The sequence below is a fragment of the Bactrocera tryoni genome, unplaced genomic scaffold (assembly GCF_016617805.1).
Source record: "Bactrocera tryoni isolate S06 unplaced genomic scaffold, CSIRO_BtryS06_freeze2 scaffold_25, whole genome shotgun sequence".
Taxonomy (NCBI): domain Eukaryota; kingdom Metazoa; phylum Arthropoda; class Insecta; order Diptera; family Tephritidae; genus Bactrocera; species Bactrocera tryoni.
The window spans coordinates 29,715,966-29,730,053 of NW_024395977.1; the positions used below are offsets into that span (position 1 = coordinate 29,715,966).

General features: G+C 36.6%; 1 protein-coding gene and 1 long non-coding RNA gene across 4 annotated transcripts; one reads left to right on the forward strand and one right to left on the reverse strand.

The window, feature by feature from the left end:
• The first annotated feature begins 5,381 nt into the window (after positions 1-5,381).
• On the forward strand, positions 5,382-7,446 carry LOC120780904. Of its 3 annotated transcripts, none has more exons than XR_005705960.1 (4): positions 5,382-6,245; positions 6,310-6,748; positions 6,804-6,979; positions 7,034-7,446. It is a non-coding gene; the product is annotated as an uncharacterized LOC120780904 (long non-coding RNA). The 3 variants fall into 3 exon arrangements; XR_005705962.1 differs by having other exon boundaries at positions 6,804-6,973; XR_005705961.1 differs by having other exon boundaries at positions 6,804-6,952.
• A 68-nt stretch (positions 7,447-7,514) lies between these two features.
• On the reverse strand, positions 7,515-8,672 carry LOC120780903. Its single transcript, XM_040113140.1, has 2 exons — positions 8,186-8,672; positions 7,515-8,103 (listed from the first exon to the last, which is right to left on the reverse strand). Exons 1-2 carry the CDS (start codon positions 8,396-8,398, stop codon positions 7,996-7,998), a joined length of 321 nt encoding a protein of 106 aa, XP_039969074.1. The 5' UTR covers positions 8,399-8,672; the 3' UTR covers positions 7,515-7,995.
• Positions 8,673-14,088: the final 5,416 nt, after the last annotated feature.

Genomic DNA, 14,088 nt, shown 5'->3' on the forward strand with positions numbered 1-14,088 from the left:
TGGTATAAACGCTTTCTTCAATGCTACCAAGATTTTAGATCAGTTTTACTGTTGTAAAAGGTGCAAATGACAAACGAAAATACAAATACATTTTTTTCTCATAAGACTTAAAATCAATTATAATAATTTATTAAAAACTCTTAAAAGGTTACAGAATGTTTTTTTAACGAGAAAAAAATAATTTTACACTAAGAATCAGCAGTTCAATCTGGAGTCGAATCGTTACATCCGTGCACGGATCGGAAAACATACGAAAGAAAATTACGTGATACGTCAATAAATTTGTCTACTACGATTGGTAGTTTGCGAGTGATACGTTCACGGATGTAACAGCATAAAATCAGTAGTGCAATCCGCATTGCAATTTGTGTTTTCAAAACACTGTGCCAAAATGTTACAATTAAGCGAAAAAACATCAAGATAAGGAAAAAATTTAAAAGGTCATAAAAAAAAACTGACACATACGAACAACAAACCCTTTGAGAGTTTTACTATACTGAACTAGTACCATCACCCTGACTTGGAATTTCTCACCCCGCAGATTAGCTGATGTACTGTAAAATTGAAAAGGTCATAAAAAAAACTGACACATACGAACGCCAAACCCTTTGAGGGTTTTACTATACTGACCTAGTACCATCACCCTGACTTGGAATTTCTCACCCCCCAGATTAGCTGTTGTACTGTGAAATCAGAGCAGCTCTTCTGTAGAGACAAAAATTTTAGTGAACCAAATTGAAAATAACAGCCCTATTCTGAGAAAACCTCATAATTGATTTGTAAGGTTTGCTGTGAGGTTATTCTTGCTCAAACCTCACAAGAAAGAAAGAAAAAACACAAAACACTCATCACATGAGTTGAAAAGCACAAGCACTTAGTTGTTGTACAAAAAAAAACGACAAAATAAAGAAATGGACAACTAAGAAAAGTAAGTAATTTAATAAATTTAGTGCATATATAATAATTTAATTTATTTTTAAGGTTTCAAAATGTGAAAGAACAATTTGGAGCAGCTGCAGCATTACAGCATAGTATTTAAACATAAATACATTTTTATTCGCAAAAGTATTAAATAATACGGAGGCTGCTATATATATTTCTGGCCTAGGCAACACTAAGTGTTGCCAGGTGCAATCTGACATTTCCATTGGAAAGTTTGACATTTTTTAGCATAACATCACTCAGAACGTTTTGTCATTTAATCGTGAATTGTTTTATTTACAGGGAATTAAAAAATTCATCGCGGCAAAAAAATGGAATTAACTCGTGAACATTTTCGTGCGATCATTTTTCACAACTTTCGACGTGAATTATCACGACAAGAGTGCATCAATGAACTAAAATCTTTGTATGGCTATGAAGCACCATCCTATAGCACTGTGAAAAACTGGTACAACGAATTCAATCGTGGCCGACGGTCGCTCAAAGACGAATTCCGTGAAGGTCGTCCAAAAACAGCCGTTGTGCCAGAAAACATCGATGCCGTACGTGAACTGATAAGGCAAGACCATCATGTAACATACCTTCAGATAGAGGCATGCCTATGCATTTCTCCCACCAGCATACATTCGATGTTGCATGAACACCTGGCCGTAAAAAAGGTTTGTTCTCGTTGGATCCCGCACAATTTGAAAATCGCTCAAAAAAAGGCTCGTGTGTAAAGAAATGCTGAAAAAATACGATCGCGGTGCTTCAAGAGACGTTTATAAGATCGTGACAGATGACGAATCATGGATCTTTGCGTATGAGCCCGAAACAAAACAGCAATCGACCGTGTGGGTCTTCCAAGACGAGCCAAATCCAACGAAAGTTGTTCGTGGAAGAAGCACTTCGAAGCAAATGGTCGCCTGTTTCTTCGGCAAAACTGGTCATGTGGCGGCTGTTCCGCTTGAGCAACATAGGACGGTCAATTCTGAGTGATACACCACCATTTGTTTGCCTGAAGTCTTCGGAGAAATTCGAAAAACGAACAAGAGAAGACGAATCATTGTGCACCATGACAATGTGAGCTCTCACACATCGGCTCAAACCAGCGCCTTCGTGACCGGCCAAAACGTCGAATTGATGGGTCATCCGCCGTACAGCCCTGACTTGGCACTCATACATCAAGAAAATAATGCGTGGCCAACAATTTTCGTCGCCAGAAGATGCTGTTGAAGCATTCAAAAACCATGTTTTGGAGGTGTCTCAATCGGAGTGGAAAAAGTGCTTCGAAAATTGGTTTGAGCGCATGCAAAAGTGTATAAATCTTGATGGAGAATATTTTGAAAAACAATAAAACCATTTTCTTTGATAAAATATATATAGCAGCCCTCGTACATACATACTTGTACATATCTATATATATATATAAGAAAGTGACGTTAGTTACTACGCTTATAACTGGAGAACGCCTGGACCGATTTCGGTGATTACCACCAATTCGGACAGGTCTCCGCCCAAACAAGGAGAATACTTAAGAAAATTCTGGAAAATTTTCCGAAAAAAAATTAATTATGATTTTAAATGCTGGCACATAACTCAAAAACGCCTGGACCAATTTTGCCAATTCTTTTTTTTTTATGTTCGTTGAGGCTCAAGGATGGTTTTTATGGCAAAAAAAATTCGAATAATTGCCGGAAAACCCCTAAAAAGAGCCCTTTTCTTTTTCTCATACAAACGAATGAATGCTGTTAGTAACGCTAATGCTCGAGAACAGCTGAACCAATCTTGATGAAATTTTCAGCGGTTGATCGCTGTGGACCGAGGAAAGTTTAGAAATAAAAAAAGCGTATGCTTTTCGTGAGGAAAAGTCGGAAAGTTGGACAATTCCAAAAAAATAACTTTTTTTTCATACAAACATTTTTTTTCAACTTTTTTCCTTTTGTTTTTCAATTGTCAAATTTGTCGTTTGCTTTCTTTATTCCAGGTAATTAAAAAAAAAAATTATTGAAATTTATACCGTGAAAACGTTATGTGTGTTTCACACAAAGTGCTCAATTACAGATTGAAATTTGTTACGATGCCACGAAGAGGTCGCGTTCGTTTTGGCATCAACATAAGTATGTATATTGACAGCCCATGGTACATAACCGAGTATTCCCAGGATGCGATGACATACGAATGAAATTATGGATCGCGGGCAATCAGCAAGCGATCGTCACGATGTCAGAGGACAACTTTTCAAACAACAGTTGCGATGTTTTGTAAACTTTATCTTAAAGCAACGTATATGTGGTGCTGTTAGATGCTGGATGTACTCTGTTGAGTGGCAAAAGAGAAGTTTGCCGCACGCACATATTCTTCTTTGGATGGTGGATGGTGGTTACACCAAATCAAATTGATGAAATCATTTCTGCGGAAATTCCTGATCCAGAGATAGAAGCAGAATTATACGAAACCAATATGGTTCATGTACCTTACGGACATAACAATACCACTTCGGTTTGTATGTCTGACAATAAATGTACGAAACACTATCCAGGTGCTTTTCTTTCGGAAACACAAACTAGAAATGATGGATATCCAATGTATCAGCGTCGCTCACCAGATGACAATGGCAGAACAGTTAGCGTTGAACTTAGAGGCGTGAATATCGAAGTTAACAACATATCGAAGTCGACAACATATGGATCGTACCATATTCGCCACTGTTGTCTAATTCACATTCAAAAGTCATGTCAATGTTGCGTATTGCAGTTTGGTGTAATCGATAAAATACGTGTGTAAATACGTCACAAAGGAAGCAACATGGCGGTTACTGATCTTGAACGATACGGTCGATACGTGAACTGCAATAAAGCGCTTTGTATGATATTTACTTTTGCGATTCATGACTGTTGTGCGTCTCTCAGTTAATTTGGAGAATGACCAAATAGTCTATTTCAACACAGAGAATACAGTACAGACAGAGAAAACACCCCCAGCAACAAAATTAACATTTACGAGTTTTTTCTCAACTTTCGTCAGTGAACCGTTTGCGAGAACTTGCTCTATTCGGAAATATCTATATTATACATACAATTACAATTACGATTGCTGGAACACGATAATCACTGGAATGAAGTTCGCACACTTTTCGCGAAGATCAGCCATCAAATTAGCGTTAATTATGGAATACGAACAAAAATGACATTGCCGAAGACATTTTACATCGTATTCGCTAAGAATTGGAAATGGGTAAATTCCGGTTGATACTTCCGGTGGTTTGATATCAATTCCATCTTCCCTTTAACAATTCACCAAAGATGAACTCATCACGAATATTCAGACATTAGACAAATTATCGTAACCACAATTCCTTAAGTGCACGCGCAATCTTAGCTGCCAAAAATACCGATGTTGTTGATTTAAACTGGAAGATTCAAAGTCAAATTCCGGGAGACTTGCGCTCATACAAATTGATCGATCGTGGAATTTCTAAATTCTTTGAATAGGCTTGGTATGCCACCGCATCATTTGCGTCTCAAAGTTGGATCTGTCGTTATTATGTTCCACAATCTTCAGGCGCCGAAACTGTGTAATGGAACCTGACTGATTGTGACGCAGCTATCGAATACAAAGGGGCAGAATGCTTGATTCTACGAATTCCTCTGAGTTCTAACGATTTGCCATTTCAGTTCAAACGTATTCAGTTTCCAGTGAAAATTCCATTTGAGACACAAGGATAGTCGCATAGTGTATGGTATACATTTGGAAATGCTATGTTTTTCACTCGGCCAGATATACGTGGCCTGCTCACGAGTTGGAAAACCATATTTTCTATACACCGGAACAGAAACCAAAAAATGTTTATCAAGCTGCGATACATTGAAAAAAAGTGAAATGATAAATTCAACTTTTTCATTTCTAAACACATAATTTCACGCAGGAAAACGACTGCGGGGTCAGCTAGTTTACAAATAAAATCTTGTCCAAATTATTTAAACATAAATATATGTACATATATATTTCTTTTTATTCATACTCAGAAGGAATTAAAATGTACAAAGACCGTAAGTTACATATTTATTGTAACATGCAAATACTTATATTTATAATAGATAACGCCTTTGGAAGAATTCTATTTTAGAGGTGATCTAGTAAGAACATACAAAAATATGAAGGGAACAGTTCTCTAGCCTGCTGAATGGCAGTGAAAACATAACACCAGGAGATGGTGAATCCGATTCCCCAATTGATGACGATGGAGCAGACGTTCCATTGCCCGATCATGAACAACATAACAGCTACCCGTCTGAAGAAAAATAAAGCGGCAAGGGCCGATGGATTGTCGGCTGAGCTATTCAAATACGGCGGTGAAGAACTAATCAAATGCATGCAATAGTTTCTTTGTAGAATATGGTCGGCCGAAAGCATGCCTGATGATTGGAATTTAATCTACAAAAAGCGAGATCCCACAATCTGCGCCAACTACCGTGGGATAAGCCTTCTAAACATCGGATACAGTGTGGCTTCAGGCCTGGAAAATCAACAACTGAGCACATAGTCACCACGCGCCAAATCCTGAAAAACACCCGTAAAAAAGGATCAGCACACCTCCGTAGATTTCAAAGCTGCTTTTGCAGTTCGAACTATTTTCTACAGGATTAGATTGAAAAAGTCGCACTATAGATAGTCGCTTTGTCTGATACCTCGTTTGGTATAGAGCCGTTCGAGAGATCCTTCCCAATCCTTACGGATATTTTGGTATTGCTCAACGTAAGTTTACATAGCCGTATTAGTTTTGCGGTGATATCAAATTCAGACATAGACGCATAAAGCAACTTCTTTTCGAGCTGTCAAAAACAGCTTTGGAATGGACGGAAAGGTGCGGGATCTCTTTTAACGGGTTTTTCCCGTATTTGGCGCACGGTGATTGTCTGCTCTTCTTCTTCTTTAGTTGCGAAGACACCGCTTTCGCGATTATAGCCGAGTTAACAGCGCGCCAGTCGTTTTTTTTTGTCGATACGTGGTGCCAATTCCATCCGGGGCCCTATTCTGTATCTCGATTCGAAAGTAAATTCTTTTCGAATTTAATATTCGACTCGAATGTGTTTTAGCATTCTGTAAAAAAATCGAAATAAGTTTATAAATATGCGAAAGTTGTACCACCCTGTGTCAGTATTTTCGAATGCTAAATGTCCAAATAAAATGAAATAAGTTTAAATTTATCTGAAAAATATGGATTCCGTTGCATTGTGGATGGAGGACGAGGAAATTATTGAGGAAAGGATTACGAGAAGATACATAAATGAATTTAATATTATGGAATTATCGCAAAATAGGTAATTTGTTATGTACATATGTATTATGTTCGGTTATAAACTGTTTTTGCATTTGGGATTATAGCTTCATACAAAACTTTAGACTTTCTAAGGAAGCCTTTGATTATGTTTTAAGAGGCATAACTGAAGAACTAACGGTACCTATAAGATCCACGGCAGTAAATCCAGCTATAAAACTTGCTGCTACTTTAAAATTCCTTGGTCAAGGGGGCTATCAACATCAAATAGGGCAAGACCGGTTTGCAGCGTTAGCACAGTCCACCACATCTCAATGTATTGCAGAAGTTTTGAATGCTATTGAAAAAGCAATGTGTCCGAAACACATAAAATTTGAAATGAGCTTACAAGAAAAGCGTGAAGCTAAGAATTAATCTTATTCAAAATTTGGATTACCAGGAATAATAGGTGCTGTTGATGGAACTCACATTCAGATGGTTAGACCAGTAAAAGATGAACATCTCTTTTTTAATCAAAAGCTAAAGCATAGCGTCAATGCTATGGTGGTAAGTTTATATTACGACGTTTTATTCAGACTTATTTATTGTACTTTATAATTAGATTTGTGACCATAACATGAATATAAGAGCTGTAAATGGAGTTTATGGTGGAGCAGCGCATGATGCACACGTATGGAGCCTTTCAAACAAATGACAAAACATGCTATCCAACTATCAAAATGGAGATAAATCTTCATGGTTAATTGGCCGGTGATTTTATTCAAACCGCTTGTACTTGTAATTATATATAGCCTAAGGCTTACTAATTATTCATTATCTATCCTATTTAAGGTGATTCTGGATATCCATTAGTGCCATGGCTCCTTACGCCTTACCGCAATGCAGAAGAAAATTCACTTGAAAGTTTGTACAATGAAAAATTTACAAAAGCAAGATCAATAATCGAGCGTGTATTTGGAATTTTAAAAAGTCGTTTTCGATGCCTGCTTGCTGGAAGAGAGCTTCACTATGCACCAAAAAAAGTTGTTAAAATTTTGAACGTTTGTTGTGCCCTGCATAACATTTGCCTCATATACAACGTTGAAGCACCAACAGTAATTGAAATTAATGAAGAACGATCTAATTTGGCTTTACCCAGCGTAGATCAAAACGAGTTTTCACGAATTGCGCAAACAATACGAGACCGAATTAAAATAAGCTTGCGTTCGTAATTTAAATAAAGTAACTAAAAAGCAATCCATTTATTTCATTTCTTTCAATTATTCATACATTTCAATAAGTAAAATTAACGGGTATTTACATTTAACATTTGTTCCTTGATTTTAAGTTTTGCAATTCTTACATTGTTCCTCTCCCTGTCGCTTTTAATTTTGTACTCATGCTTCAACTTTGCAAACTTTAGTTTTTGTCTTTCTAGTTCTATTTTTTCTTCATTTTGTTCAACAAGTTTCTTATTAGATTTAACTAAAGATTTTAAATTGTAATTCACGTCTTTTAAAATCTTAGTACAATCCTTGTGCAACTTTATTTGCCCGTCTACTTGCATTTTCAAGAGATTGTTTTTACTTGACCGCACAGTGCTACATTTGGGTGACGTTTGGGGGCGAGAAGGTGGCGTTAAAGGTGGTAGTTCTTCCAAATTTTGCAAATCACTTATGTCATTCTGAGTGCTTGGATCCGTGATTTCACATTGGTAGCTTTGTGTGACTTCACTTGTTCCCGCACTGAACTTTTGAGCATCTCCTATCCCATCTACCGCTTGATTTATCTGCAGTAAGTCAAATGCTCTTAATTCAACTGAATTGAAGGAATGAACTTTTGCAGGCACCACCTGTCCCCGACATATGTAACTTATTTTTGTGAGCTTTAGCCTTAATGTGGGTTTTGTAATCCGCCCAAACCTTTAATGCAAACAAAATAAATAGAAATTAATGCACAGGTAACGTATAATAGCAAAATAATTTTGTTCACACAGAAATTTACCTTTTCCCACGAAAGCATGTCCCGTATGGGTGGTCCATCTCCATTTAAATTCTCACTCAACCGCTCCCACAAATGTTTACTTGTTTGTTTAGTGTCGGCACATTTTACGTAGCCTTTGGCCAAGTTTGGATGTGATTCCATAAACTCCACCATTATTTCAAATTGGCTTTGTTTAGTGTGCTGACTTTTGCTAACCGAGTCCCTCGAATACATTTGACAATTAATTTCGAATTACATAGTTGCAAATTTTCTTAATTCGGATTCACTTTTCGAAATAAGGATTCAAAATGCGAAAATAGAGTTACCGAATACAAAAAATTCGAATTCGAGAAAATTCATTTCCGAATCGAGATACAGAATAGGCCCCCTGGTCTTTTCAACGGGGTGGAAGTCTTTCTCCTCCCCTGCTCTACCCGCGACTAATGCGTCGAATACTTCCAGAGTTGAAGGGTTTTCGTCCATACGTACGACATGACCTATCCAGCGCAGCCGCTGTCTATTAATTCGCTGAACTATGTCAATGTCGTCGTATATCTCATACAGCACTTCGTTCCATCGGATGCGATATTCGCCGTGCTTACGCACAAAGGACCATAAATCCTTCGCAGAACCCTCCTCTTGAAAACCCGTAACGTTGACTCATCAGATGTTGTCATCGTCTATGCCCCTGCACTAGAGCTCCCACTCCTGGAATGTTTTCGAATTCCCGGGATTTCGGGATATCGAAATTTCATTTCCCGGGATTCCCGGGAAAAACGGGAGAAAATAAAAATTGCTAATTATTGCTTATAAATTTAAAAAAATTAAATTATTATTTTTTATTTCCAATCAGTTACATAGATTCAATTGAGTATGCCCATGTTCTTGGGTTCTTTATAATAAAAATATTATTATTTAATAATAATTATTATTTCTTATAAATTGAAAAAAATATATAATTCACTTTTTATTTCGAATCAGTTACATGAATTAAATTAAAAATATACCTATGTATTTGGTATTATATATACATATATTATTTTGTCAAAAAACAAATAATAAAAATCACAGATCGATTTCTGTAGGAACTAATTTTAAATAGTATTTTAAAAATACAAGCGCATCCATTGTTTCATGGTTTAAACTAGATCTGATTTTAGTGCAAATGCTTCCAGACACTGAAAAACAACGCTCGCATTCGACACTAGTTGGTGGTATTGTCTTTAAAAAATTACAAGCAACCTCCAGATTGCTGCCAAACAGTGTTGTAAAGTACTAAATTCTTACTAATTGTTTTTTGGCAATGTTCATCTATTGTAAATACAACTTTGTTTATGAAAAAATAATAACTAACAGTGTTTAAAAAAAAGGACAAAAATCCCGAATATCCCGGGAAATTAATTTTAAATCCCGGGAGGAGTTTTAAGTCCGGGATCCCGGGATTTCGGGAGCCCGGGAGTGGGAGCGAGTTGTAGAGTTTGGTTTTTGTTCGTCGAAAGAGCACTTTACTTCTCAATTGTCTACTCAGTCCGAAGTAGCACCTGTTGGCAAGAGTTATCCTGCGTTGGATTTCCAGGCTGACATTGTTGGTGGTGTTAATACTGGCTCCTAAATAGACGAAATTATTTACGACTTCAAAGTTATGACTGTCAACAGTGACGTGAGAGCCAAGTCGCAAGTGCGACGACTGTTTGTTTGATGACAGGAGATATTTCGTCTTGCCCTCGTTCACCATCAGTCCCTTTTGCTTTGCTTCTGGCGAATGCAGAACTAACGGAGCGGGTGTTGAGGCCAATGATATCAATATCATCGGCATACACCAACAGCTGTACATTCTAATAGTTCATTAGTTCTGCAACTCGAATTATTTTCTTCAGCAGCAGATTAAAGAAGTCGCACGATGGAGAGTCGCTTTGTCTGAAACCTCGTTTGATATCGAACCGTTTGGAGAGAACCTTCCGGATCTTGACGGAGCTTTTGGTATTGCTCTACGTAAGTTTACACAGCCGTATTACTTTTGCGGCGATATCAAATTCAGACATAGCGGCATACAGGCAGCTCCTCTTCATGCTGTCAAAAGCAGCTTTGACGGAAAGGTGGCGGAGTTGATTCTCTTTCTACGGGTCGTTTCCAGGATTTGAAGCATGATGATTATCTGCTCAGTTGTTGAGTATCCAGGCCTGAAGCCGCATTGGTAAGATCCAACCAGTTTGTTGAAGGTGGGTTTTAATCTTTCGGGCAATGGAAAGCCTGCTTCATTGTCATATATTGGGGAATCGGATTCACCATCTCTTGGTGTTATGTTTTCACTGCCATTTAGCAAGCTGGCGAAGCTTTTCCTCCATAATTTTAGAATGCTCTAGATATCAGTCACTAGATCACCTCTGAGGGTTCACAAGAGTGTGCTCCGGTCTTTAAACCTTCTTTAAATGGCCGTATCTTTTCGTGGCATTACTCCTCTCGTAAGTGATTTTGAATTATCTGTCTGTCTTTTCATTAATTATATTTTCCATTTTTTATTTCTATGTATTAAAGGAAGTTTACACTTTAATAAATCTTATTTTTTCCATCAGTTCCTGAGTTGTCATATATACCTTAGCTGTCGATGTCCATCTCTGTATCATTATTATCATTTGAAAGATTATAAATTTTAAATGGTTTTTTAATATTGATTGAATTTTTATTTTCCTGTGTTTCTTTCCTATACCGGGTTGTTCTTTATATCTAACAGCTTTATAATTTGTGATAAATCTCTCTCTCCTCTTTTCTTTAAAATTTTGCTTGTTTTTATTTAATTCGTTTACGACTTAATATTTATTTTTATTTAAATTAGTTCTTACTATATCTTCACTTATTTGATTATTTTGTACTTTATTTGGTGTACATTTAATTGTCGAATGAAATCTACCATTATAATTTCTAATAGCCTTTTAATAATTGTTTTACTGATAATTCTTGATTTAATTTATACAATATTCTAAATTTCTCTGTTATGGCGTTATGAAACCTTTCTACATCTGTATTACCTATGTGGCTATTTGGTTATGTTAGATTAATTTTAACATTTTCACTATTTAAAAATTCGTTTATTCTGAGGGCTTTAAATTGATTAACTGCTATAATTTTTCGTGCTTTTCTTGGTTAAGCGAAATAATCTTCTAACTGTTCAATAATTGTTACTGTTTAAGTGTATGTATACCCACTAGGTGTCCTTTTCACTGATCCACTCACCTCCACTTTATCAACAAAGAATCCAAGTGTACTTTATATTGTATTTAAACTGATTGTAATTGATCTGGTATTATACACATCTGTTTACCACTAAGTATATTTATAATAAAAATGTACAATATATGTAAATAAAAGCACTTGATGATCAACGATATGGTGTCCGTATAAAGCAGCGAGAGATGATGTTTAGGCGCATGTGTCCCGGTTGTTGCCGATGTATAGACGATGTTATGTTGAGCTCCGGATTGTTGACGATTCGAATTAACGCGCACAGGATCGGTGAAAAGTTTAAATGTAGAATAGCGTGAGGTGTTATCGCGGCACAGTGTATCGAACGAATAGTGTGCTATCCTGTTGTCCATCCTTTTTGTTTAGTGGGTTTTACAGGTGTGGTGAGTTGTGTTATTGTGTCATCGGCGGTGGTGTATTGTACTGTAGCATTAGGATGCGCCAGTTTTACCGAGTAGAAGGGGTGGATGCTTAACTCATTTAAACTTACATATATGATTTTTATCATTTAATGGGTAAACTGCACCAAATTTAGAAAATTCTAAATCTATGGTTGTTAGAAAGTGGAACTTTTTATAATGTAGTTGTCTATATGGATGATTTCATTACTTTTTGTTGGTGTTTCTGTAAGACAAAGTTTAGATTTGATACGTCTCCTATCATATTTTACTTCTTGACATGTTTTGCATTGGTTAATTACTCTATTAACTCTAAATTTGGATAGGCAAGTTAATTTCTAATAAGTTGATTATATATGTATGTAGTATATGTTTCTTGCATACCCGAATGCACACTTTCTCTAATGTGATACAGTAGTGGCTCGAAATAGTTGGTAGTTTGTTATTGGGGTGCTTAACTTTTTCGAATTCTTAAGTTGTCCGTGATTTGAAGCATGTATTTCCTCTTTGTGTAATATATAGTGCATTTGTTTACATATATAAGTGATATATACACTCATACGATGTTTGAAACTTTGAAGTAATCAGTAACCTTATTCTGATGAAGCCTTTTCTCCGAATACGGTTTTGCGATGTCCGCTCGTAGTTCGCGAAGTTGTGAAATATGTTTGTTGGAGAACTTTGTTTTGTACTCATTCCATTTAATAAGTCAACAACTCTTGTGTCTCTTCGAATATGCGATTATAAAAAGGATCTGGTGAAAATAGCGCCGATAGATGGATATGGTTTTCGACATCATACTGATGATTTAATAAGTTATGCCGTGCTTTTTGTAAAACGTTTTGAGGGCATTCATCCCATGCAAGTTTTCATAGCAAAATTGCTTGACCAAGATCGTGTTTGTGCACTAATTCATGAATCGGCAGGCCTTCTTGAGTCGCAATGGATGTCAACAACTTATTGCGATTAGAAAGTTTTGTCAGTTTTATTCGATTCTGGTCGATTAGTTGAATAGCTGCTGTGACATTTAATGGAAGAAACATACAAAAAATGTTCCCGTCGATGAACGTCGAGTGCGCAGAACAATTATCCTATAGAAGAATGGTCTTTGCAGGCAAGTTATTTTGAACATTAAAGCGACGTACCTATAAAACAAATCGGAATTTATTCTAGTTTGAAATCACTTTATAAATACAATAATAAAATCTTTTACAAATACTGTATGAAAGCGAGTTTTAAAAATTTTTTATGTTATTCATGCATTTGCAGAATAATTGTAGTTCAGCGGAATTTTTCAGTTCAGGAAGCAACATAGCTTGGCAGCCTTCCCGATCACAAGTGGCTTAAGTTTCTGTAACCCTCCTGCATTTGCGTATTATACAGACGTATCTCTTTCATTACGTTTTTTACTGGGGCAGTCTTTTCACAAAAGAGGTTTCCATTTAATGCATTTTTGTCCGCAAAGCATTAATAAATGGAGTAATTGACGCTTGAATTTTGAAAACCAGCCTAGACTTGCTCTAAAGTCATTCGGAGTTCTTTGCATTAGCTTTCAAAATGGGTCCACTTATTGGACAATGTCTTTCTCGTTGATTTAAGAACCACTTGTACAGCTGATTTTATAAACCCACGTGTGTATGTATAGTTTTTCTCTTAATTTCGCCAGATGTACCTGACACTGCTGCATAAATATTTTCTTTGTTTTTTTCATATGTTTTAATATTTTATTTTTGAAATTGAAGAAACCTGAAAATCTATGGCCAATCCATTAGCCAACACGCCTTCATCTAATTTTTTTAAAATCTTACATTTTTCGGCGACATATACTCCATTTTCTATACATTGATGTGTTCAAAACAAAACAAGTACAACTGTTTTCTTAAACAAGCAACTTATGACTGGAAACATATGCATTTTGTTGCGCGTTTTCTCCGCTGCTGTCGCAGAAGGAACAATTCGTCCCGTCGTCATGTCCGTATTTATAGAGATACTCTCTAAAACACCCGTGTCCCGTCAAAAACTGCGTCTGGTAGAAATCTGTTTCTCCATGTTTCCTCTCTATCCATGCTTGCACGCTTCTAATTAGTCTGTGGGTCCATCTTTCCTTCGTAGCTGCATCCCATCGCCACTCATCGAGGCTTGTTTGCCTCTCATCCTTTCGTTCTTTAGCCGTTAGTCGCCTGCCCAGACTTTCAGACCCTTGATATACTCTTTTGAGTTCCATGGCCATTATCTCTGGTGGTATGATGCCTGCTAAAACCCCAACCGCTTCGTGGGATACCGTAC